The sequence below is a fragment of the Hetaerina americana genome, unplaced genomic scaffold (genome assembly GCF_022747635.1).
Source record: "Hetaerina americana unplaced genomic scaffold, ioHetAmer1.1.p SCAF_3, whole genome shotgun sequence".
In the NCBI taxonomy this organism is placed as follows: Eukaryota; Metazoa; Arthropoda; class Insecta; order Odonata; family Calopterygidae; genus Hetaerina; species Hetaerina americana.
The window spans coordinates 58,908,611-58,934,742 of NW_027286874.1; the positions used below are offsets into that span (position 1 = coordinate 58,908,611).

Sequence of the window (26,132 nt, forward strand, 5' to 3'; positions counted from 1 at the left end):
ATATTAAATTCCACCAAATTTTCAACTGTGCCAAAGCTTTGATAACTGAAATTCCATCCATTTCATACGTATTATAAGTAATAAAGAAATATGTCTCATAATAAATTTATATGAAATTCAGGTAAACCTGTAATAATCACAGTTATCAATTTTCTTGGTATCGAAATATTTTTAAATATTGCACTTTTCCAAGATACTGGATTATGAATGAAAAATTTTTTCAGGGTATTATACCTGGGTAGATTTACCCTGCAAATGCATCCGATCCTCGCTTAGCGGAAGGCAGCTCGAAAAAATGAATGGCGCTAGGCGTTGCTAACAATGAGTTTGCGAGAGCACGCAGAATGGTTTTCACCAATCCAAGTGCAATGTCGCTTCCTACGGTGTCCTGTTAACGCTCGCGGATCTCTGTCATACGTAATCAGAAAAGAATAAGTATTCCTGGGTTTTGTGCGTAGTCCTAACATGCTCTTCTGAACGAACTTTAAGTATTTAACATTTTTTCACCAAGTTCCGTGAATGAGTACTCCACGGAGAATTTTCGCTCTCGGAAAGGTTGCTGCAGAGAACTTAAGGGAGGTATGTTTGATACAAAATAATTTCGCTGCATGATTGAAATTTCAAGCAAAAATGAAATGTTCTCTATTTTCATATGAAGTAAGTGTGAGGTAAATGTAAAAGTGATGTTTTATGACAAGAATCCTACAATTTTAACTCATCAACTATAATACTCGTACACCGTTGTATTTCAAAGAGGAAATAGCTACCGCGAGAATCCGAAGTAATTACGAGTTTAAACTGTGAGTAGGGTGCTTCAATTACCCGCAAAAACCCTAAAGGAGTCGCTTTATCAATTATTTATGCCATTATGATTACCAGGAATGACATATATATTCATGTCCTTATCGATTTGATACAAATCTTTAAATATTATCAGGGAAAAATAAACAAAAATTGTGATCTAAGTAATTTCAGGAATGAAGATGTAATGAGTGTATTACTTGTACGTCACTAAAAAAAATTCCTAATCCAACTGTCATTGCAGAGAACTAAATAGGTGTTTAACTTAGCATGAAAAAAGATAGCCCTGCTCTGTAATTTGAAGTATACCATGTGACCATATGAACATAAAAACAGCAAAATACGAAGAAAAATGACGATGCTGGGGTTTTATAGAATGTGCGGATGGATATGGTCGCAAATAAACGGGTGAAATATTTCAATGGATGTCACGATATCGTCATCCATACAGATTTATTCGTATTAAATTATAGGGTTGAAGTAGACGAAAATTTTAAGAGACAGGAAGAGCGCTATTGATTTGCTGGTCCTTTTAGTCGCACTAACCATATTGGTTTTAAGAAAATCACGAAAACGCCACGCCATGTAAAAAACCGAAAATATAAAATTATATCCCATTTCCCAATTGATACCTATTCTTACACTCCCTTTGCATTACATAAGAAATAAAAAGTTTATTGCCAATTTATTTATGATTTATCATTATTTTAATATGCTTAATTATATTGTTATATCTAAAATACTTGTAGAGTCAAATCAAAGTTAAGTTAAATTATATGGCAAAGTTCGAATTCAAAGTGAGAATTCTCATAACATTATGCATATAACAAAAATGGGAAACATAAAGTAGCTGGATTAAATTAGTTTTTAACGTATTTGGAGGTACAAATCCCTCGGGAAATGTATACTCATATGGCAAAAGAATAGTCAAAGTATGTGCGACAACAAGATATCCAAAACCGGAGCAGGATCGCAAACCGTTCATTTGTGTTTTTTAGAAAGCGCCTTGCCAAGAGGCTCACTGTTTCAGCGCTGGAGTTAATTTTTATTTGTTAGATATCAAAGGGAAGATGAATTTGTATACGAAAAAGAAAAGGAGGCAAGGTGAGTACGGTAGAGAAAATGTGCAAACTATTAAATAGAAACTTGAAGCTAAAATGTACCAAGAGTTTAAGGAGCTCCGAAGATAAGGCAATACGATGACATAAAAATGTATAGTTAAAACAAATAAGTGAAATAATAATTAGCTATACACGATAAAGAATGTTAATTTGCGGAAAATATTTAGTTGGCGCAGTATCAAAAATCATGCATACTATAAGAGAGAAAAGTTATAATTAATACTGAGAGATTGGGGAGGATGTAAATAATGTATGGGATAATGTAATGTTAAGCATATTAGATTAATTATAGCACAATCATTAGATGCTAATACCAATATTTAAATACATATAAACCGATAAAATTCAAAGTTAAGAAGAGATACTGAAGAGAGGGATAAAAAATGAGTAAAAAGAGAATAATTGTTCATCTAACCGTTTGAACGATATAATATCTCAGTAGATTTATGACTTTCCCTTACCTTGTAATGTAGTAATCAAAATCAATTAACAACGGTTGAATAATTAGAATAATTATTAATTTTGGTCTACTGGAACGGAAGAGGAACGTGTTTCACCTCAGAATTATGTAAGATGAATACAAGAGAGGTACGTAGGAAATAGAATATCATTTTTCTCGGTTCATTCCAAGAAAGCCTTTGACAGATCAGAACGGGTATCGGCAGAGCGTGGCACTGAAAACCGCACGAGTAAAATGGAGGAATTGTTATAATGTATGATATCTCCAAAAGACTCGGACCGAAAATTCAAGTGAGAGGGGTTGGTAGTTTGGATTAGACTGAGGAATGAGGGAGGTTTTCCTCTTTTGTCAGTGCTTTGAAAAAGTGGTAAGAAAGGCACGAGGAAAGATGGGGGATAAGAATAAAATAAAAGTTCCCGAAGTAGCCATTCGAATTAGATTTGAAGATGACGAAGTTTAAAAAGCCAGTCGGTCGAGAAGCAATACAGATTCAGTGCGAAATATAAGTTATGAAGATGAATCTGGAAGAAAGAAGAAAGTTGTGAGATTCTAAAGAATTAGGAACAGCGAACATTATGTAATGACTCACAGTATATGTGTAGAACCTTCCCTTCCAGACACTTAGACGATGCAATAATAACGATCAAAAAGAAGTATTCTGGAAAAAGAACTCGCAAATATTTTCATAGAGAAGGGAATGAATGATATGGACTCAGCAGCGTGGTAAATAATAAGATGATTAAAATTTATGTCGCGTTTAAATTCTTTAATCATGCATCTTGAGGAAAACGTAAAATATGGAGACAGGGTAGGGAGATGCTGACATGGGCAAGGATAGAATAAATAAGCTGAATAGGGAGGAAATGCAAGGAATAAACAATATGTTTTAGGGAAATTGAGGGATTTGTGGGAGCTAGTTCGAATAAACTAAAAAGTATGGCTGGAAAGGATACCGGCAGACATGCAACTAGTGGCATTTATCAGATAAGAAAGAATGTTAGTTGAATATGGGAGAAGAATAATGGACATTTAAGTTCATGCGGAAGGGGGGTTAAAAGCATGAGGGACTAAAGGAGCTTTTTTTGGGGAAAAATGCGGCGTGGAATTGTTTTTCAAGCACTCGAGGATATGAAGTAGCTTTCAGGTATTTCCAAATTACTCTCCTTTTGGTAAAATATCTGCATTAATATTAGGATAGACACTGAATTGCCATTCCATTTTGAATTCTCACAAGATTTTCATCGAACTAAAACATGGCATCTATTCCAACGAGGGAATGAAATTAACGGCATTTGTAGAAGCCTGCGTGATTCCTACCCTCAATAATGACTACTTTGAATATACTAGACCCCTTAAAAATTATAAAACTCTACCATGAATAATTTTTAGAATGAAAAAATTAAAGAAATTTTCATATTTTATTCCAGTCCACCTGGAAATGAGGTTTAATTTTTCAAAGATGTAGCAAAATCGTGAGTATATAGCCATGGCTTCTCTCTATAAGGTTCTTTCAAGGTCTTCTGCACATATTTAAATAAAATTCACTATTAAGTATTGACGCTTGAGTCCTTGCTGAACCATATTTAAGCCATTTATCTCGTAGTAAATTCACCACAAAGGATGATTCATGCCAACCCATTTTGATTTCAAGTAGCGAGAAAGCAAATGATACCAAAATGTGTTGCGAGATTAATTTCTGTGGTTCAAAGGCATCAAACTTCCCTCCTGATTTACGGCAGAGGCCGAGCGACGACAAGGATAATGGCTTCGTCCCTCATAATTCCATTCAGTTCGCCGCTACGCCGTTTTCAGTTGATTATTGTCACTAAATAATGACCATTTATTTTATTTTTAAATTTTCGTCTCATACATCTCCGGCCGCAAGTACCTGCGAACCCGCTTTCTTCGCGGCTATCCGCCCAAAAACCTCTTCTCTTCATCCCTTTGTTGTGGGAGGCAAGCGAGTGGAAAGAACGGTGAATACAGAGCGCCTCTCTCTTCTCAAGCCCCCGGCCTACTATTCACCTGGGATTGGAGTTAAGCTCCTTACGCCCGGATGCATGGCGATCCTTTTATTTGAACTCGGCAAAAGATGCGGGTACGACATGCGGGAAAACAGGAAATAGATTAACCCATGCGAATGAGATGAATTGAAGAGAAATAGAAAACTGTAGCCATTGAAATGGGAAAAAATATTGATTAAGGTTTTTACACCGTTGATTTTGAGTTTGACTATGTTATAGGTGTATATGACTCAATTCGAAATAAAAGATGCAAAACACGTGATTACTGATGTGGATAACGAGTACTTAATAGATCTAATTACTGCAAGAATCCAGTATGAGGATGTTTTATTTGAGTAGGCTTTACATGAACTAGTTAAGACTTAATATTTTAATAAAAGCGTAAGAGCCTTTTTCCTCACCATCATTAAAGAAATGGAGTGTCATGAGAGGTGCTAACGTCCTTTAGGAGCCACATTGCTTTATGAAACATTAAAACCAAAGGTCACTGCTCTTTTTGAGGTGAAAGGCTGCATCAAACAATTCCCTCGACAATCATAAATATATATATTTAGACGATTTTGCAACCAAACTGCTATCAACAGCTAACTATTGCCTCGCTAAAAACTAGGTGGGGTCGTCGACGGCAAGGAGCACAGATCAATCTGAACCTTTGGTGGCGGGTTCCGGTCTGACTCCGGGAATGAATACTGTGTAAATCCTGGTGGTGCGGTTCCTGGGAAACACGTTGACAAGTGAAAAGTGGCTTATCGGGATCACACGAGCTCACGAGCCGACAGTGGCGTCGGTGGTTGGGGAGAAATTTGACGAGATTACAGTGAAAAAAATAGGACAATTTCGATATGACATAAATTGAACACACGTCACTTCTTCACAACTTCTGTCCGGAGTGCGTTTGCCCGGGCATCGAGTAATGGTGGACCAGTGGGGCCTTGTTTCGTAAATGTGGGCCACGCAGAAAGAGAGAAATAGTAATTTTCCGTGGTAATTTTTTGGAATCAAGAAAAATTCTTGACAAGTCCAATACATCGCACTCTTTTTCTTAACAAGCATCGTTTTCCGCTTAGTTTCGGAGAAAACAAAATAAATGTATTGATCCGGCACCTATTTTCATCCCCATATCTATTTCAACCCTATCAGGTATGAAAAATTTCACAAGCAACTAGAAACTATGAACATAGTGGGATATTACCGGACTTAAAGCAATAATTATCGTTAAAATAATAATGAAATCATATCTATAGAGCACAAAATACCATAAAAATTTAATTCAAATATTGACTTATGGAAACAGCTTTGAGAATTATAATCAATGGCCGACTGAGTCAGTCGGGTTGGTAAAGAGCTTGCTTGCTAATCCATAGTTAACGGGTTCGGCTCCGGTCTCGGGTGTGGATGTTGTGTCAACTCTGGCAGTTCAACCTCTTGTGATCATGATGTCAACTCAAAGGGAGGCAAACAGGCACTCTCAGACCACCAGGGGCGTCTAGAGAGAACAAGTATCTTTGAATACACCTAATTTGCACCGTTTTTTAGAAGTAAAAGTTGAAATGGTGGTTCTACAATGCATTGAACCAATTTATGACATTGAATTTTTACAGAGAGATCTCAATGTTCATGAAGCTATGTTCCTGACAAGTTCCCGAAGCTGTAGTAACTGATGTAATTGAAAATACACGGTTTGTTTCTAGTTCCAGCAGATAATAAATTTTCTGTAATTTTTCTGCTTTGGTGAAAAATGGAAGATAAAAATATGGCGAAAAGAATGCCAACAAAAGAGCGGCAATCGGATAATACGAATAAATTAACACAAATTAAGTTTATTTTAAAGTTTCGCGGTGAAACCGAGAGTAGACATGAGTGTTACCAAATATCTAGCGGCACCCTTTACAAAATGAATTCATAATCACAAAACCTGGGTACTGAAGATAAAATGTTTTCAAGAGAGAAATTTCCACAAAAACAGTACTCATTTGGTTTTCAAAAATGCTTTAATGTTTTAAGACCCGGGTTACATTGCTCCATGACATGATCAGGTGATAATGCTGCGCTGCAAAGAAGGACAGGTCGTACGAAATGATTTAGAAAACCAACTCAACGTTGTGCCTATTTAAAATGAAAAAATTACACCTCATGACGCACCATATTTTAATTTGAGTAGAAATTTTGATAAAAATAGTGAAATAAATTTCATCAAGTTTTTCAAGCTCACCATTAATGAAAAGTTTGTAATGATGGTGATGGATATGGTTAATGGATTATGGTCGTAAGGAAAATCAATAGCTAAAACAAGCCTACCGTTCGGCTCACTTTATTTAACGCAACTTGTTATATCACAAACGTTCTTAAATATGATCAACAAGGAATAGGAGTGAAAATTAAAATTTTCTAACATCTCATATAAAGTTTGGAAGAGTATAACATGCAATAGCTAAAGGAATCTCTAGCAGAAAATGGTACATCACGAAGGAGATAATCTCGCGGAAGGGAAGGTCTCAAAAGACTAAGTCCACACGTTTTTAATATTGATCATATTTTTTTCTAGGACTAATTTGCCGGTATAGGAGAAACTCAATGACTCTACGCCAGGAAAAATACTTAGCATCAATACTATATTTATGCGTTATTTTTATGTCATTAAATTCCCTTCAAGTTTCAGGTATAGCCTCACGGTTTTCAGCGATGCCAATGAATAGTGACTTCCATCAACTTCCTGATGGCCCCTACTCCCCCTTCTGAGCCAACCGTTCCATTTTCCCTTCGATCCTCTTTGCCGACGGCAGGCGAGGGCTCGCCTTGCGGCGGCGAACGTCAATCCGAATCAGGCTCCAAAGTTGCGGCGTGAATAGCCAGACAATCCCCCCTCCGAAGCAGGCCTCCTCTCCCGCGCGCGATCCCACTATCCCTGGAGGTAGATTCACCTCCTTATTCTGCGGGGCCTCGTCACGCTTGCTTCATGCGCGGCCTAATTCCTTTGACCCGCCGCGAATACCATGATGTCCCATTTTGCGATGAATTTCCCGAAGTCACGAAAAAGGAAAGAGGCTCGGGGTTATATCATATCAGGAGCTCTGTGGATTAGTGTATTTCTTTCGATCTCCACAAGGGATGATATTGGTACGATTAGCTTTTCATCACCTCATTCTCTGTTGAAATCCCGGGGGAAGAAAGACACAATTTATTTCATTTTCAATTTTCTTTTAACGTAAAATATTGGGGGATGGGATCCAATTTAGGCTTTTAAGATCACCAGTTTTGTAACCGAGGATTGAATTAATTCAGCTAAATATCTAAGCACACGAAGCCTAATACATGTATGCCTCAGAAGGTGGCTCCAACATCGTATGGAGACGTGTACCCTATCTCGAGAAGTATACGGTGAGATAGATTTTAAGTATGGTGGGAGAAGACAGGAAGTTCCTGAGAGAAATATGAAAGAGACAGGGCACAGGGCACTGAATTGAGTACATACTGATAAGCATTAGTTTTATGCTGAAGATTTATGATAGAAGGGAGAACGTAGAGAAAGTTAGGTGGAGGAAGGAAGAGAGTGCGCCTTTTAGAGATCATGAAGGCAAGCAGATGTTACGAAGAAATTAAACGAAATAGGTAGTTCCACAATAATTAGACAAATATTTGTTAGGGATTGTCCAAAATCTATGATATATGTAGTAAAGCTTGATTGACAAAGACTACCTCAAGAATAGGGACGTATTTTCATCTCTACATGCCTAGATAATTAAACGCAGCAATTAATATTTATTGCCGACTAAGGTATCGCCAAGTCCTCAGGCAAAATTAATTGTGGAGAGGGGAAATGGTGCGGTACAACTTGAACAACTATGATAGGTGTTTTAAGCACGAAGGGTCCTTCATGAACTCAGTAGTTTAACCAATCTCTCTTACTTGAAATACTTCATGTAAACAGTTGCCATTTTATGTTATAATGGACGGTGTTCGATGTTGTTGATGGAAGATTCATGGCAAATTTGAAACAATTTGTATTTCCACGTAAAAACGATTTATTGCACTACCCATATTTTGATGGGTGGCGTCATAATCTTGTAACATGTGATGATGAAGTTAAGTGTATTTCCATCAGGTGCGGAAAAATTGAAAGTGAGCTTTAGTGTTTTCATAGAGCTCCCTGACGCCATCTCTTGGCCAAAGAATCGGGGCACTTGGTTGCATACAGACCCGCAGGTATCAGTTAATCAGTAAATTACGTTTCCTCGATAGCTCAAGTGGGTAGAGCATCGGCCCGACCAGTCGAAAGATCCGGTGTTCAAGTCCCGGTAAACAGAATATTTTTACGCTTGCAATCTCTGCTCAATTGCGCCTTCCTCACCTCTCCTGTGTTCGTCCTTCATATGTGTTCCTATCCCTTTTCTTTGTATCTATTTCCATTTGACTGAATATACGTTTATATATGTACACTATTTAATTGATGATTGCTGTTTTGTGCATGGAAAGAGAGAGTATTGTACAGTAGTATCGTAAGAAAAATCTTCCCCTCTCCAAACTCTTGAGTCCTTTTTTCCCTAATTCCCTAAATCTATAAATCTAGAGTAGTAGTAGTATTTAGGGAAGGCGACCGACAGCTGAGGTCATTTGCGCCATAGGGGATGGACAGGAAAGGATGACGGGCCACCCGACGTCGGCAATAGCCTATTCTTTACGAAAGGCGCCAAGGGGTCCGCAGCTTAACGTCCCATCCGACGGACGGCGTACTCACTCAAAGTGCCCTCCACAAAGCACCTCAAGTAGGGATCGAGGTACCTCTGAAAAATATTCAACACAGCCGGGATTTGAACCCAGGCCCTTTGGGAAGCCAATCCTTTAGCCCCCGCACCATCTCGATCCCCCCAAAAATCTAGAAAGTGCAGCCAAAACAATCACCAACATTCCCGACTTGGTCATCACATAGGCCGAAGTTGGCTCCACAGTAGTCGTTATTTACACCGTAGACAGGATTAAATAAATATATACACAACTATCCGACACCTGTATGAAGATACAAGCCCATAACCAGCGACCCTAACCAAGAATTTCAGGCATAAATTATTCCCCCTCCTCAGAATAATGAGCCATCTGATGGTCTTTCCACCACGGATATTTCACCCCTCACCCCGCCTTAACCAAGTGCTTCTCACTTTTTATATCCGGTCCAAACACATAAACCGACATCTGAGGCCGACCCATTGTTTTTTCTCTCCTCTCACCGACACGGAGAATCTCCGCTTTTGTCGACCACTACGTTCAGCCGTCCTGTGTTAAAGGGACATACCATTTCCTCAGCCATCTCCATTCAAACTTTCTCAGTCAGGACACTGAAATTATCATGGTGACAATATACTTCGCATGCCTTTACACCTCAATTCCTCACTTTGATGGTCTCTTAGCTCTCCGCAACTATCCGTCCAAACGCCCTGATATGACGCTCTACTATTCGCAGTACTGAATTCCTTTTGAATCTTACACACTTAATCATAGACTACGTTTTTCTCCTTTCATTATAAAGATCACCTATAGGCCGTGCGTTTGGGCATGGATTCAACCCTCCATACCTTCTCCTTGGCCTCAGGAAAAAATATTTCCTCTACTGTTACCCACTGTGCACTCTCTTCTGAAATAGATACCTTGAAAAGTTCCTTCTCTGGATAAAAATCTTTCATTAAAACATTTATTTCTTCCCTCAACGTTCTATCTACACTTTCCTTAACCTCTATTAACTCTTCCTCAATAATGACTTTCCTCGGCATAAAAAAATCTCGCTTTGATAAAAAATTCTATAAATATATCCACATCAAACCCACATACATGTATGAGGAATAGTATTTATACTCTACCATCCCCCATCCATCAAAAAATAAACACACAAATATTAAATTATAATGGTATTTTAGGGATAGTCGAATTAACCGGACCCTGTACATTTCTCCTACTGCTTAGGCGCCAGTGGCAGTTTGAAAGCCGAGATGGGCAAAGATGTGAGCAGTAGCAAGACAGAGGTGCCGATTATCACCCGTGATTCACGACGTAAATGCGGAGGTAATGGATAAAAAGGCATGGAAAGAACAGGAGAAATAAATAAAAATCCATGGAGAAGTGATAAAATTAGTTAGTTTTGCGGCTATTTAAATATATACACACGTTTGATATAGAGAGAGCCAATCATTTTTTGAACTATCATTTTTTTGAACTATCATTTTGAACTATCTTACTGTGCTTAGTTCATTTTGATTTGTTGATCCACTAATTACTAGCTTTCTCATCCAATTACCTAATTCCTGTCCCTCGTCTTTTCTCTTTAAACCATGCAAAAATTCAACTAAAGTTCTTTTCCAGGATTTGTCGTCCATTTTGTAATTTTATTCCAAAAAGTATCTCTTTTCAGTAACGTGAATCCTAACAAAAACCTCTCACATAAAGAAAAATGACAGCCTTAACCCGGAGACACGCTCATTATTTTTTTAACTCGAGCTTTTATTTCGGGATTAACTATTATTTCTGTGGGGCTGTGATTAACCATTTTTTTTAAAAGGAAAATGCAAATGCGCATGCAACTCGAGTTGGCAAACGCGTCTTAGCGCATTTGAATTTGAAGAGTAAAAGCGTAATCTTTTAAGGATTATTAAAAGTATGGACCAAAAACATCAGGGGATTTTTTTTGCAAATTCTGGGGATAAGACGCAAGGTTTTTTCTGTATCTCAAAAAATGACAGTCTTCTTACAAAAAATAGGCCAGTAGATAAATAATCGGGAGCAAAAATCCTGATATTTTTTCAGTGAATCATTGCATCTTGTTATTTATTTCTAATTATAGCAAATAGTTACCAACCCCTTTGATTTTTATTTGAGCCGTTCTCCTTATCAACAAAAGAAACAAAACATATTAATGCTTTGAAATGAGTACATAATATGTACGTGGTATAGCGATGAAACACATTTTAGTTTCCTACAATAATCGTTATTTTTCCAACTATGTTCATGGTGCAGGGTAGTGTTTCATTCCATTATTTAAAAGTGATCAGGGTTCTGTTACGTTCCCTCTCCACAGTTCGTCCAGTTTTGTTAAGGCGAATGATTATAGCCATCTCTCCAAGTGTCTTCTTAAATCGCTGAAAATGTCTATCATATTCAGTGATTTAGTGCAATGACATTACGCCATCGAAGTCATCCTCCTCCTTTAAACCGTGAGAAAGTGTCTTCTTTTATTTATTCACAGCCACAGAATCAACTTCACCGTGACCACTGGATAACGGCGCTTCAAGCTGGACTTGATGTGCCATTGTATTTGTTCGTGGCCAGCGCGGTGGGTATTATCCTCCAGTCAATTCCCTTACACCCTTAACACGCGAGTGTTCATCGCGGCGAAAGTTTCGACTGAAGTGCCGAGAGTGCGAGACGAATTAAATTAAGATCGGGAGATGAGAGAGTATGCTCGAGGCGAGTCAAGTAAATGGAGGTGGTGCAGGGGGGTTGCTTAAAGGGATAGCGGGTTTGGAGTATAATGGGACTAAATATGAAAGGTGACCATTTCAACGAAGGGCGTGAGGGAGAATGCGTGGAGCGTCGGAGTCTCACGGTGGAATGAGGACCACTCGCGAAAGGCAGGCGAGGACGGTTCGCAGCGAGAAAGGCCAAAGATTCCGAGCAAGCGAATTAATGCCTCATCCATAGCTCACGGGCGGGAGGAATGGAGCCCGCAGTGCGTACACATTCGTCCGTCCTCCATGAGACTCTCCTCATTGTATTCGAATGCATTCGAACGTACTCGAAGGATGACCTATATTTTTACGGTCCGATGCTTACCCAATCAAGGATTATTTCAATCAGCATTTTCTATAAATTGTGCAAACCTGAAGGCATTGGGACTTTATAGAACTCTTTCCGATAGATTCTATATATTTATTCTAAAATTCTATATATTTATTTCCCTTCATGGTGAAATAAAAGCCATTTCCATTTAATAGTCGTCAACACTTTAATTCTGTAGCAAGAATTAAATGGTATCCCGATCCCTACTTGAGGTGCTTTGTGGAGAACGAGTACGGCGTCCGTCGGATGGAACGTTAAACTACGGAGCCCGCGGCGCCTTTCGACAAGAGTAGGATATTGCCGTCACCGGGTTTCTCTTCACCCTTCCTTTCCTATCCATCCTTAATGGCGCAAATGACCTTAGCTGTCGGTCGCCTCCCCTACAACTACTGCCACTACAAGAATTAAATCTGATGTTCAATACATTACACTATTCACATTTACGACTTTATGATCTACTTTAATAATAATAATTGATATTAAAAAAATATAGACGAATAATAAAAAAAGACTCATTAAATGGGAAAATGATATTATAACACCTTGATAAAAACAATTTTTACCCAAATACTCTGCATGAATTATTAACGTCAAGAATTAATAATACATTTTCACAATAACGATTACTTACACAATTCCACAAGAACAGGAAGAATACATTTCTATAATTATGTCACCCGCGCTCTAAATTTAAACAATTTCTTTCGACTGGATGACTAACTGGTTATTTTAAGAAATATTAGAGTTCATTTTTATTTTTAGCAATCCATTCAAAAAAAATGTGAAACTTGAAGTGCATAAAAATAATTGATCAAAACCTACTTTCTCAATATCCCCGTAATTATTTTATGGTGGAAATAAATTGCTACGTAGTTTGAATTTTCAATGCTAAAAACTGGATATTCCGAACGGGTAGTTCATTAGGAATGATAACTAATTGGTATCAGATGCACCTGACGTGACTGTAATTATACGGAAAAATTTGGAACTGGAATTGGAATTATGAAAAACTGGAATTAATTACGTTTTTACAGGAAATAGAAATTTACTTGATCCACGTACAAAATTACTTCACTACTTAATCAAAACTACCAAAAATATTTATAAATAAATAAATTATGCTAAAATGATTAAGTTGAACTCTGAAAAACAGAGTTAGAAGAAAGAAAATTACTTAAAATTGATTCAGTTAGCGGTGAGACTTAGAGGCGGGGGATGTCCAAATTTGAATACTAGTGTCCTTCTTAAACTGAAAATGAATGCAGAAGCAAATCAGCAAACAATACTGGCAGAAAACAAACAAAATACCAAATTTTGCTAGTCTCTTTCTTTTCTCTTCCGACTGAGTTCCTCTTCTCACCAGCCTTGTGACGCAAAGATAATAAAAGTTAAAAAGAAACAATCAAAATATCACGTTCATTACGCCATAATCATTCGCCCGGGTCAGCTTCAAAACACGTGTTCCGGTAAGTAACAAGTTTTACCGCCGCATAAACCGAAGTCCGGTCTGGAATTCGAATCTCATCTCGGGATCGGTACTGCAGTGCCACGTAGGATACCCCCTGTGGGTTGAAATCAACGTTGCGATATGATCTCCACCCCAGCATCACCAATAAAATAAACTCAATTACTGTCCCTTCCTGTTTTGGTGTGATGGGGCAGGCCGAGAAGCCGGCAGAGGTTGGACGAGGTGGGGTTGAGGAAAGGACTCGGGAGGAGGAGAGAGGGGGGTTGAAGAACAGGAGGGGGTTGGAGGTTGAATTGGACGTGCCCTCTCTTTCTTCTAGGAATAAAATCCGACACGAAATCACCACTCTCTTACTTTCCCATTGCCATACATATATCCCTTTTTTTCGGGGTCAGCACAACTCACACGCGTACCCATTAAAGAGCTCAAACTCTCCCTTCCCTTAAATCCACCTCCGTCCTGCTCCCCAAAACCCAACCCCCAGGAAAGTAAGAAGACGGTGCTGGAGAAAGGAAGGTGTTTCGGGACGTACGTATGCTGCTTTCGGTGGGAAGGCGGGGTGCGTGCGTGCCAAAGGGGGTGAAGAAGTGTAGGGAGGAAGACGCACTTTGAGCGACAAATCATTCCCCTCCCAACCCACTGATGCCATTCCGGAGCGAACGGTGGCTCGCCACTGCGGTTTAACAAGGCCTGCGGGGGACAGGGTAGTATATACCGCGAGGAAATATCACAATGGGAAAGCCTCCAAGCATCTCAAAATGGGCCATTAAGACGAGGGATGAAAAGGGGTGGAGGAGGGGGGGGGAGGTGGCAGACGGGCGAGAACGGGAGGCTTTGGTGAGGTTGGGGAAGGTGAGTGGGTTCACTAGGGATGTGGGAGCAGGATGGGGAGGGAGGGAAATGACACGGCCTGGCGTAAAAATGTATTCTGTGTAAGGTAATGAAAAAAGATGATACAGGAATGGAAAGGGCGGATCGTTCCACGACCTCCCAGTTGCCCTCCTAGGAGGGGAGAGGTTTTTGAATTGAGGCCATAAAGAAGGAAGGGATGGGTTCAGATGTAATATATTACATAAGAGCTCGGAAGGTAATTCGATAAGTGAAACACCGAATATTTTTTTCACCCAGCATCAATTTTGATTTAAGCAGTAAATATGGAGCATTTTGTTGCACGCACTGAGACTGTATTTAACTTTTTTTTTCAAAGAGTGTCCTAATATCTTTTTTAAATCAGCAGTTTTTAGAGAGATAACAACATACGGTATCAACAGATTGCCAATAAATTTATCACTTAATAAACGAGGTAATCCACTAAGATTTCATGAATGCTCTCTTCAGAAGAAAAGTAAAGTGTCTAATGAAAAGCGGTGACGTAAATTAAAATGAAGTAATTCATCTGATAAAAATGGTTACGTTCATCCAATTGTTCCGCAATGAAACGATATCATAATAATTGTGCAATATCAATACAATTAAATCCATTCATAAGCTTAAGCAAGCATGTGGAATAGTTTTATTAGACTTTTGAATAAAACATCGATGGATTTACATCATAAAGGCATTCACCGCAGACAGTTCGTTTTCCCAAAAAAATACGTAGAGTTATTGTTTTGAATATCATAAATGTTGCATAATCGATGCTTCCATGATTATAAAAAATGTTTTGGGACTGAAAAAAATGTAAAGGAGCCTATTTCAGAAGGGTTTCCGATGTCAACACGCTGAGAGCTTTTCCGAATTTCAAACTTGAAGGCTATTTCTCGACGCACGTGCTCTCGGTAGCACGCCTTGGGTAACTCTAAGCTTGAGAGAACTGTGGATAATAAAATGCTAAAGATATATTACGGCGAGACTTTAGGAAGATGATTGATTGCGTCTGTTGAAATTCTACTCGCGTGGAGAGCATCTCCGATGAAAACAAGTAGTTTATTTTTCGCTCGCCACCATCAGTGGGGTACTCACTTCTCGTCTTCCTTCCTTCAAATCGTTACCCGTACTAAGGCTATGCTTTAGAGTTTTATTACAGGCCATTTCTTTTGCATTCCATTTCACCAGGCACAAAATGTGTGTTCATGGTGAATAATTTGCATCGGAACCATTTTTCGTCAATTTATTCCACCGCGGTGACATGTAGTTGCGCGTCATCCTTTTCTTCCGGGAAGGAGAATTTTGCGCTCCATCACTTAAATTACTTGCAAATAACTCATCGTTACTTTTAACGTTGAAAGTAAAAACCTTTAAATGCCTTGCCTTTAATCGGTTTGTTTAGCAGGCAAATATTTTTCGCCCGGGGAGTAAACAACCTTCCCCAACGTGTTAGGTACTTGCATCATTCTATTGACTCATAAGAAAATATTCAATATCTATCTTCTAATTGCTTCCCCAATGCCAATCTGATTTGGACTATCGACCTTATATCGTACCCACCCTCTAAATTTCTCAAAGAGCCCCTTGATCCAATTTTGCCATAGGCAATAATCATTTGAAAATCTCTGCGTATCTCATATTTGAAGCCGTTTTTCCCTACCTTCCGGGTACTTCATCAGCTTACTCAACAGTTTCATTTCATTTTTTTATTTCTGGTAGGTACTATTTCGTCTGAGAGGAAAATATCCATTTAGATTTTATTCATGCATCGCTGCAGTATATCTTATTCGAGTATTATATTTGTCTTCTCCACTCATATTTTCCTTTGATGCTATCTTACTTTAGGCCATTATGAGCTTCTATGATTTTTCAACAAACAGGCTTCAACGTATACTTCTTAACGCCTATCGTATCTGCGCAATCTATGCAGTTTGATATTTTCTATGCGTACATTTCTTTCCTTAATATATTTCAGCATCAACGCTGTTGAAAGAGCAGTTTGGTAAGGCACAATATTGAATAACCTATTGGTTTGGTAAAGTACGCATGCACTACACCTTTACGGTCTCGTAAAATATTCAAAGCAGTCTTCCCAATACCAAGCAAATACGAAATCTAATCATTGAAAATGTCTATTAGGATTAACCACAGTAATTGAAAACAGAGTAATTAATTTTTTAATTTCTTCTATTTTGAGAAATGAAACCCATTAAAAAAATGAAAATATATTTACTAGGTACGATACTATTCCATAAAAACATCACCTATGGTTTAGTACTTTTCTTTATACTAAGTCATGAAATAAATTTTGGACTTTAAAAAAAAACAGGGAATAAATATATAAGCTATTTTTATATTGCAGTGCGCAAATATTATTACTATTAAGATAAAAAAATCTCTTTTTGATTTTTTCCTCTCGAGAGATATTAGCATCAATGCCCTAATAATATATGCATATTGGCGAGAATCAGAAAGAAATGCCCCGGGGTTGGGCAACGAATGAGAACGATCAACTCACCAGAGAAAGAAAGAGGTCACAGGATTCAAACGAAGATTACTTACCCTTGCATACAAAGTGGAATAGAAAAAGATGAATCAGCCCATGATGACACAAGGGAGAGGAATAATAGAGAAGAGTGAGGAGCAGGTAGGAAGGAGAAAGAGATAGACATAGAGTGCGCCTTGTGATGAGGGCTGAATTAAAATCTAACCTCGGACGCCAATATTTATAGGCAATGTAGTGACATTCTGAGACCGCGCCGGGATTTTTATTTTATTTAATAACTATTTCGTCGCAATATACTGTCAAATTGAAAAAAAATCAAAGCTGTTTTAAAGACTCCTTGTTATTATGGAAAGAACCTTAGAAATATTTAGGGTCAAACATCCACCGAAAAATGTGGATATCAAAGATTGTTTGACTAATATGTATTTAAATTTAATTCTAGGCCAAATGTAACAAAACAAGAATTAATTAAAGGGGTCTATGCATGGATGATGATGAGAAAAGGTAAGGATTTAGATAAGATTAAAAAACTATATGACAAAGTCACTACTCTACGTCAAGCAGGAGGTAAAGTACACAAATACGTTTTTGGACCTTTTTCTCAAAGGATAAATGACGATAAAAAATTAAAAAAAAATGTTTCACCCCATTAAAAAAATCTCTTCTTAAAGAATCAAAGGAGAAATTGTAACCTCAGAACAATTATATGTTCAAATTTTCACCATCAAGAGTTAACTCTAAAATCCACCGTTATTTTTCAACGAGTATTTCAACTAGTATTATTCAAAATCACCATAGCTTGTAATTGATAAATTTGGTCCCCTGGCCTGAGAAACACCTAAATTTATTTTTGACTTCAATTAATTTAAACACCTTATTTTTCAATGCAAATAAAGCCCTTCTATCTGCTATTTATGAATCCAATATATTTCATGCTCTTACTTATTGTCTTACTGTTGTTTCTCCCTGGCCAGAATGTATGGGTATTGTTTAAGGCAAAAGAGAATCTTCTGTGTGCAGCTGTGATAAATTAAGGAGGAAATGTGGCGAAGAAAATATGTTTTGAAATAAGATACAGTAGGCACATAATTAAAAAAAAATGGAAACTGAGGAAATAAGAATACCCTTCGCAGACGGAGAAAGATGTTCGAAGGTTTGATTAATGACGGGAAATTATATAAAGAACAATCTAAAAGCAGTCGGCCCTAAACATTTTCATATAGGCTTAATTTTAAATGACTTCTGATAACTTTTATGTTTAAAGAAACTTTCTTTCTCTCTTCCCTCCCCCCCCCCGTCATTCGACGAATTTCACTTTTGCATTAAGCAACTGAGAACTTAGATATCCTCGCGGACAAAGGTTTTCAGCTGATGCCAACGATAAGATGCGTGTTGGCTTTGTACTACTAACCATTTCTGTGAAGTATTTTAATGAATATTCAAAGGCTGTTTCAATTTTGAAGCTTTGCATGTTTTAAAATGAATGTTGATCCCTTATGGAGTGGCGTAATTCGTTTCCGCACATTTCGCTCGAGAGAAAGGAAAATGTAACATGCTTAAGCACTCCTACGTACTCACTGATCTCATCTCTGTGCTCTACAGCATCCAACATGTCAAGGACATTGAAAGCACCCATGAGTGATTTATTCTGGTTGAAGCTGGGTTGATCAACATGATTTATAACCTTTGACGTGATTTGGAACTTTGAGACTATTGACCATAGCCACTGTCCGCAGTCTGCCGTTCATTAAATTTCCACCAACACCACCATCCAACATCCCAAGGATTCTGGGCTTCATCGATCGAGCAAATCACCACTTAATTGCGATCGTAAACTACTCCAACAATGAATGAGGACGAATAAAAAAAAACTTAACTGGAGAGGAAAAGAAATTCTGCACAATTTTAAAAAGTGTTAATAACGCTATTCAATGTAATGCTTACTCTTTGCCATGTAAATGTCGACTTTTCGAGTCACTCTCGTAGCATTTATTTGGTTCGATTGCTTACGAAGTACAATTGACAACATATGCTTATTAGAATGCATAGTTAGAAATTTAAGATGAATCTATATAATTTGGGTCGGCGAATCTGACGCTGTGAGATTTTCTTAATCAAGTTAACTAAGGTTTTAATTTTACCATAATTAACTGTGAAATAAAGCAGAACTCTTACCAAGGATTTTTCAAAGGAAACCTTAAGCCAGGCAGTAGGGTAAGTTAACATCCCAGTCAATATTAAATCATTTATGATGATAAAAGAGTGATTTAACGCCATTTGTTTTCCCTAATATCTGGTGTTAATAACGAAGATAATAACATGATGGGGAGCCATCCAACTATGGAACATTAAGTTTATTCATATAACAACCGACGCAAAAATCTTATTCAGACTTTTGTTCTGCGGTAGGTTGCGAGGCGAATAGCATTTAACCCTTTAGTATAATAAAAATATTTTACGACGCACCCTCTCAACCCACAGGTGGATTTCCAACGACGCTTTTGGTAGCTAAGTCGAATGTAATATCGTCGCACGTGCATCATTATCTCACCATAAGGGGCATTAAAAACCTATTGTTCAAAATGACGGATTGTAAATAATTAGCTTTTCTATATTATAGATATAAATAATTTAAGTAAATGTGCTGCTATTTGTAATTAATTCACAGTACGGTAAACCTTTGCACATTAAAGTCACCCTCACGTAAATATTTTGTGAATGGGCTCAATAGCAGCCAGTTTAGTAACTGGTTGTAATAGAAAATTCAGCAAGAACAGCCAACGAATGTTGCAGAGGACGGATCAGTTCATTCAGCGAAGGGTACTCGCCGAACAAAGTGTTATTGCCAGAAGCATTCATTATCTTAGCTCTGATATATTTACGAAAATACAACATTCAGGATTTATATTTATCTACTTAGAATATCTATCCCCAAAAATGGTTTCGCTTTCAACCACTTTTAGCCAAGTCTGACATCTATCTCTTTTCCCTTACTTTTAACTGTAATTACTTCATATATTTCAAAAAAAAATATTTTCGTTGTCAAACCATCAGAACTGGAGTCAACCAATTGGAAACTACTGAGAGTTTGATTACATTGAACTACTTTCTAAATTGGGGTACCTACTTTGCAAACCAAAGAAATACATGCAATTAACTCTAAAATATAGAAATCACGATGTAATCAATGACCACGTTATAAACCATGGAGGTGACCTTCGTGTAAAGTCAACCAAAGTCGCTCCAGTCCGCTAGATCAAGGAATTCTGCCAGAAAGGATGATGATTGTCAAGGCGCGGACAGAAAGCTTGCGAAATTTCTCAACGTTGCCCTAGCAAACAGGGAGCCCCATTCTTCTGCGAAACTCCCCCACGAGTGAGATAGGCGACAGACACACTCACCCGGCAGCCGAGGCTGAGAATCCGAAGGTCAACAGGACAAAGAGCAGAGGCCCAAACCTCCGACAGCCGCAAGCGCCCCATTGTCTTGAAGCGCCCCCTACGGTCCTTTTGCGCTCCTCAGTCCGGCGACTCCATGGGTGGTTCCCGCCTCCTCCTCCTCTTCTTACGCTCCCTTCCCCCTCCCCACACTTCCGACCTAAGGCGTGCCTCATCTTTCCCCTCCCCGCGGACACACTCCTTAAAGGGAACCTGGGTCCTTGAAAATCTGGTCCGCCCTTAAGAGACCGGTCTCATTAAATTTCCCGTCGGCGTTTCCAAAATCTCGCAGAAAAGGCGCTTCACCATGATGGTACAACAGAATCAAAACGGAACGATGCCTCAAACACTTGGTCTAGCTAGAGACAACGTTTATTGGAAGATTATTTAGGTTAACTACACGTACACGCACTAAACGCTGTATTTGCACGTAAAGAAGTATTCATGTGGCAAGTGCCCTAATGGAAGTTTTACAATGAACGATTGCCACAATATCATTCCTTGAAATGCGATTAACTTTGCCTTAAACGTTGGAATAACTCGCGTGCATGGAAATACTAATCCTGCTAAGGATTGTGGTAATCAGTGCTGTCTATGACCGAAAGTATATTATTTCATACTGCTTAAGGTTTCCAGTTATTCATTTGAGATCACCAGGGTCCCCTTTTTGAATGATCCCTGTGGGTTTGAACTGGTGTCAAATTTAATCGACTAGTGCAAGCCTTACTCCCATAGACCATAGCCTAAATAATTATAATCCAACACCAATCATTTGATACACCGTTTTATTGGGGAATACGACTAATGTTTACATTATTTGAGCAATAAATCTTCAGGCGAAAAACATGACAAAGCGTGACAATTTCCACCTCAAAATTTTTACATTACGCAAAAATTTAAAGTCCCCTCTTTGTCTCCGATGAGATCATTAATTCCCTCGGTCACGCACGTAAGTAGGATGAGTCAGAATGAGTTTGAGTCAAGTTATAAGGAGGGGCAGGCTGGTGCCAAATCTGCATTTTCAAATTTGACGGAAAGATTGACTAAATGCGGACCAAGTTCCAAAATGTTTTAAAAATTTTCTCACCTTCCACGGGAAAATCTCGTACGTACCGTCGCGGGGAAACCAACGAGTGCGCCCAATACTACTTCTCTTCTGAACTTATTGTGCTAAACCTATGGGTCAAGGCACAACAAATTATCTTCCCTGAACCCCAACTGGGGTTCCCCACGGCCTTTCAACGTCCCCTCCCCGAATCCCTTTCCACCTCCTTCCGATCCAGGAACACTTCAGCCGCTGGTACGTTTTCTCTCCGGATGAAATATGGTCACTTTTGGAGAGAGAGAGAGGGAAAGAAAGAGAGAGAAAGAGAGATGTACGTGGCAACTTTCCGGTCCAGTGTGTGTCCCTTTCCTCGAACCCTCCCCTTACCTATCGTGGTCTGACACCCCCGATGTGACTCCAATCCCAGACCACACCCACCCCAGGCGCATCGGACACGCCCCGACACCGACTCCTGTCCCCGCAGCCGGAAGCTCTCTAAACGACACCGAGGGTGAAGGAGAGGAGGCGCCGACGTCTCGTGCGCGCTGTCCGAGGAATGTCGTCGCTGGCGCGCGCGAGTCCAACCGATCGAGAGATCGAGTGAGTGAGTTTAAGTGCGCCTCTCTCTCCCTCGCCTCTCGCTGCCTGTTGCCGTGGGGACGGGCGCGAGGGATCTGAACAAGCCCCGCCCTCGCCGGCAATAAGGATAGGACGAACGGGTGGTGGGAGTCAGAGGGGCAGCGAAGGGGGCGCGAGGTTGTTTGCGAGGGGAGGTGGTGGGTGAGGGGTGGGGAGAGGTGGAATGGGGTAGGAGAAGAGGGGTGTTGCGTGGAAGAGGAGCCGAAGGGTTTTTGTGTTGGGGGAAAGAGAGAGAGAGAGAGAGAAACCTTTTTCGAAGGAGAGGGAGCGTAGTCATAATGGTTGCGGGTGGATGTGTGGGGGATGAGAGTGATGAAAGGAGAGAGCGGGTTGCGAGGAAGTTGAGACCTTGTGCGTACACGCGAAAATACGCTCGCCCCTCTTCCTTTCTCCTTACCCTTCCCCAAAGTCTGAATCGACCTTGTTTTCCGGATTTCCATAACGGCGACTCCTCCTGTTTCACCCCCTCTCACCCAATAAACCTTCCCGCCTCTCTTTTTATCTCTTCCTCTCCTCCCTCACCCCATTCGATTCGTTCGAAGGGATGATAATTTTTTCCACTTTCCTGTAAAATCGTGGATTGAGAGAAACAATATACTCTCGTGTGATGGTTTCCCATCGGTTCGAGTGAGGGGAGGGAGGCCTCTTCCCCTACCCCGAGGAAACCGGGGACATTCAACGCCCGAGGCCGTTAGGAGGGGTAAGGGGTAGTTGAGGGGTCGCAGGGGTGTGAGAGGAGGAAGACTGTGGCGCGGTGTTGGAGAGTGGGTGCGCCTATCGAAGAATGGTGCACTTGAAAGGCATTCGACGTGTTCTCCATCCTTTGGGGCGCGGTGCTTTCATTACCGAGGCATGAAAAATATGCTCTTTTATCCAATGGGAAAGGAATGGAACTCAATCTATTCAGACGGACTTAAAAGAGTTTTAAAGTAGGCACTCGTGAAGCAATTAGGGAAATGGATTTAACGTTAACTACGAAGTAATTAAATGGTAAAAATTTCACCTCGGCATTGATATATTGAATAAGTAATCAAATTCGGTGACTCTTGTGACACTTATTGAATTGAATTCTAAAACAATGGTCTCCCTTTGAAATAGCATTTAAGATAATTGGACGTTATTGCCAAGAAATCTTTCAAATGTTGCATTAGATAATGAGAAACCTCTAAGCAGTAGCAAAACTAGGGAAAAGGCGTATAAAACCCTTGTAAAACCGATTTTGAAGTACGATTCAGAGGTGTGAGACCCAAATGAAGCGTGTCTCATCGCAAAAACTAGAGAAGGTACAGAGATAGACTGTCATATATGTGTTTGGGGAAGCATAAGAGGACGGATAGTGTGGCAGCAACTTTAAAAATATTGTGTTGAGATTCTTTAAAAATATAGGCAAAAAGAAGGATACTCTGTGGAATGTTCATCTTGGTTAGGGAGAAAAACCTTGTGGAGAATTAAGGAAGGACGTTGGAGGTCGTTAATTCATAGGGAGAAACGATCATAAATACAAGATAAAACGCCGGGCGGAAAGAAGAAATGTAAAACAAATTGCATTTCTCAACAAAACAATCATTGACTGGAACAGTCTTCCTGCAGCCCTCTTCGAGCCCTCCCCAAGCAAGGCAAATACATTTAAGAAAAGCTTTAAAAATTTAAAATGATAATAGCATCAAATGTGAAATTGTATGCTTAGATGAAATGCATATAAAATATTAATGTAATGTGAAATTTTATGCATGAATGTACACTGAATGCATGTTACCACCTGGCAAACTGCCATTATGTAACACTTTCCAATACAAATAAGTCAATAACACTGCTTCCTCTTTGGGTTTTCCCTATTTGCCCGAGATATTCTGATGTCAATATTGCGTGCGTGAATAGAGGGACACTTGCAAAGGCAACACATTCCTACACTCGAAAGAGACTGTCTCAGTGAAGACGGCGCCCGAATAAGATCTATAGTTGCCCATTAATGCAATGGTTAAATTAATATAATATGTGCAAAGAGACGGTGGGAAAATTATTTGCCGAGTATATGACGGACAAACATGAGGTAGAAATCTCAAACAACCCCGTGGGGACAGCCCTAAGTGTATTAAGTACCGGTAATTGTCTCTTGCTAGGAGTTTATACTACTGTAAACAATCGCAGGGTTCGCTTGTGCCTGTGTTTGGAGCGTGCGGTGATTCCTGATGCGAGTTAATTACCCGCAAAGCACCATGTTGATATTCTGCCAGAGTATCCATGCGTGAGGATTGAGAGCGTGTATTTCTTACGTGAGATATTTCTCTGGAGTGGAACGAAACTCCCCGAAAACCTCCATGTAAGGTCTTAAATAATACAACCCGTTTCATCACATATGGGTGTTCCACCTTGTCAAGGGAATCGGAGTTCTCATTTGATATATGTCCCCACCGAAAGGATTAACCAACCTCCAAGGCGTCGGTTACTAGGTGAACTTGTTTATTTTTCATTGAATCTCTCACCTTGGTCATGTGATTCAACACACTGTGGGGACGCTCGAGTCAACGCTCCAGCGGTGTCGTGAGAGGAACGGTTCAAACTCAAATCCGTGGACGGTTACATTCATTTATCAGACCACCTCCTCCCGAGTTCCATTTCTATTCCGCCCTCGGCACTACATTTGCGAGGGAGAGCGCTTCGAACGCCCGAAACACAAATCCCACTGATGATCACCGAAACTCCTCGTCGGAAGTTTCCGACCATGGAGTGAGTACCTACACTCTCGGAGACAACTCGCTCCCACGACTGGAGGATTTCTTGCCCCCACTCTCCTCTCTCCAACCTTTCCTTCTTTCCCCCCCCATCACTCGCTCTCCTAGTTTCCCTCTCTTCCAGTTCCATTCCATCTCCTATCCTTCTCCTTCCCTTCCCAACATCCTTTCCGTCACCTCACTTTCATATCACGTCTCGTGGTATTCATATTCACCCATTCGCCCCCGCACCCCCACGCCTCTTCGCTACACCCACTCTCCCCGTGACCCCTCTTTCCCTGAGTGATGACTTCCATCCCGTGGTTCCGGATTCCCACCTTTGAATTCGGAAGGTGGCGCGTCGGCAGCCCCATTCCCTCGCTCGCTGTCAATCCGAGGGCGGTCTTCGGCGGCGAAGAGGACACGCGGTGGCAGGGAGAGTTGAAGGGGGTGTGGGGTGATGCATGCCCATTGGCTCGTGCCCTCGGTCCTGTCACCGCGCGCGTTGTTTTCATGGGGGACCTCAACCGGGCTCATTGTCGCCAGCGACCGCCACCATTGCTGCGGACGTGTGACAACCGTGAGCAGAATGGTGCTCACGATCGTGTTTCGTGTGCTCATGACGTGGCGCTGTGTCATGATTTCGACGAGTGACATCCGGGCAAAACCATTATTTCCCCCATATACAAGGATGGCGTTTACAATATAACAGACGTGAATACCGAGATTGTGTATTAAAAAAAATGGAAAATAGAAAATTTAGTAATTAACTTAGGAACCGTGGGAAATTGTATAACATGGCCCTTGCTTGTCGCTTAACGACCAACTCTTTTGTTTTCCATTCTCCCATGTTTGATATCCCTTTCCGAAAAAATAACATGGTTTCCTTCCCTCCCTTCGTCCTTCACCTTTTCTCTTGCCTCATGTTGATATCCATAGTTGGATGGCACATATATCCACCGAAGTGGCACAGCCGACTCTTAACATTGACATTTCCCATTACTCCTCTCACATCTGTTTCCCCACCCTTATTTACCCTTACTCCTCTGTGCTTGCTTCTCCTTCATATATAGTGTTTCCCTAGATTTTTTCACTTTAGATGATGAATAACCAGTAAAGTGAAAACGTTGTTTTATTATATGTATTTGGGGATCGAGAGTGTGCGGGGGCTAACGTACTGGCTTCCCACCCAGAGGGCGCGGGTTCAAATCCCGGCGGTGTTGAATATTTTT

The 26,132-nt window shown here is 40.0% G+C and overlaps 1 protein-coding gene across 1 annotated transcript in view; it reads right to left on the reverse strand.

Annotated features, from left to right (window-relative positions):
• The window catches only part of LOC139690629 (glycine receptor subunit alpha-4-like), a 236,456-nt gene extending 214,800 nt beyond the window's left edge, over window positions 1–21,656 (reverse strand). The window contains exon 1 of the mRNA XM_071588113.1: window positions 20,470–21,656. Coding sequence (XP_071444214.1) covers window positions 20,470–20,681 — 212 coding nt within the window. The 5' untranslated portion in view covers window positions 20,682–21,656. The remainder of the gene's footprint in view (window positions 1–20,469) is intronic.
• Between the last annotated feature and the right edge of the window lie 4,476 nt (window positions 21,657–26,132).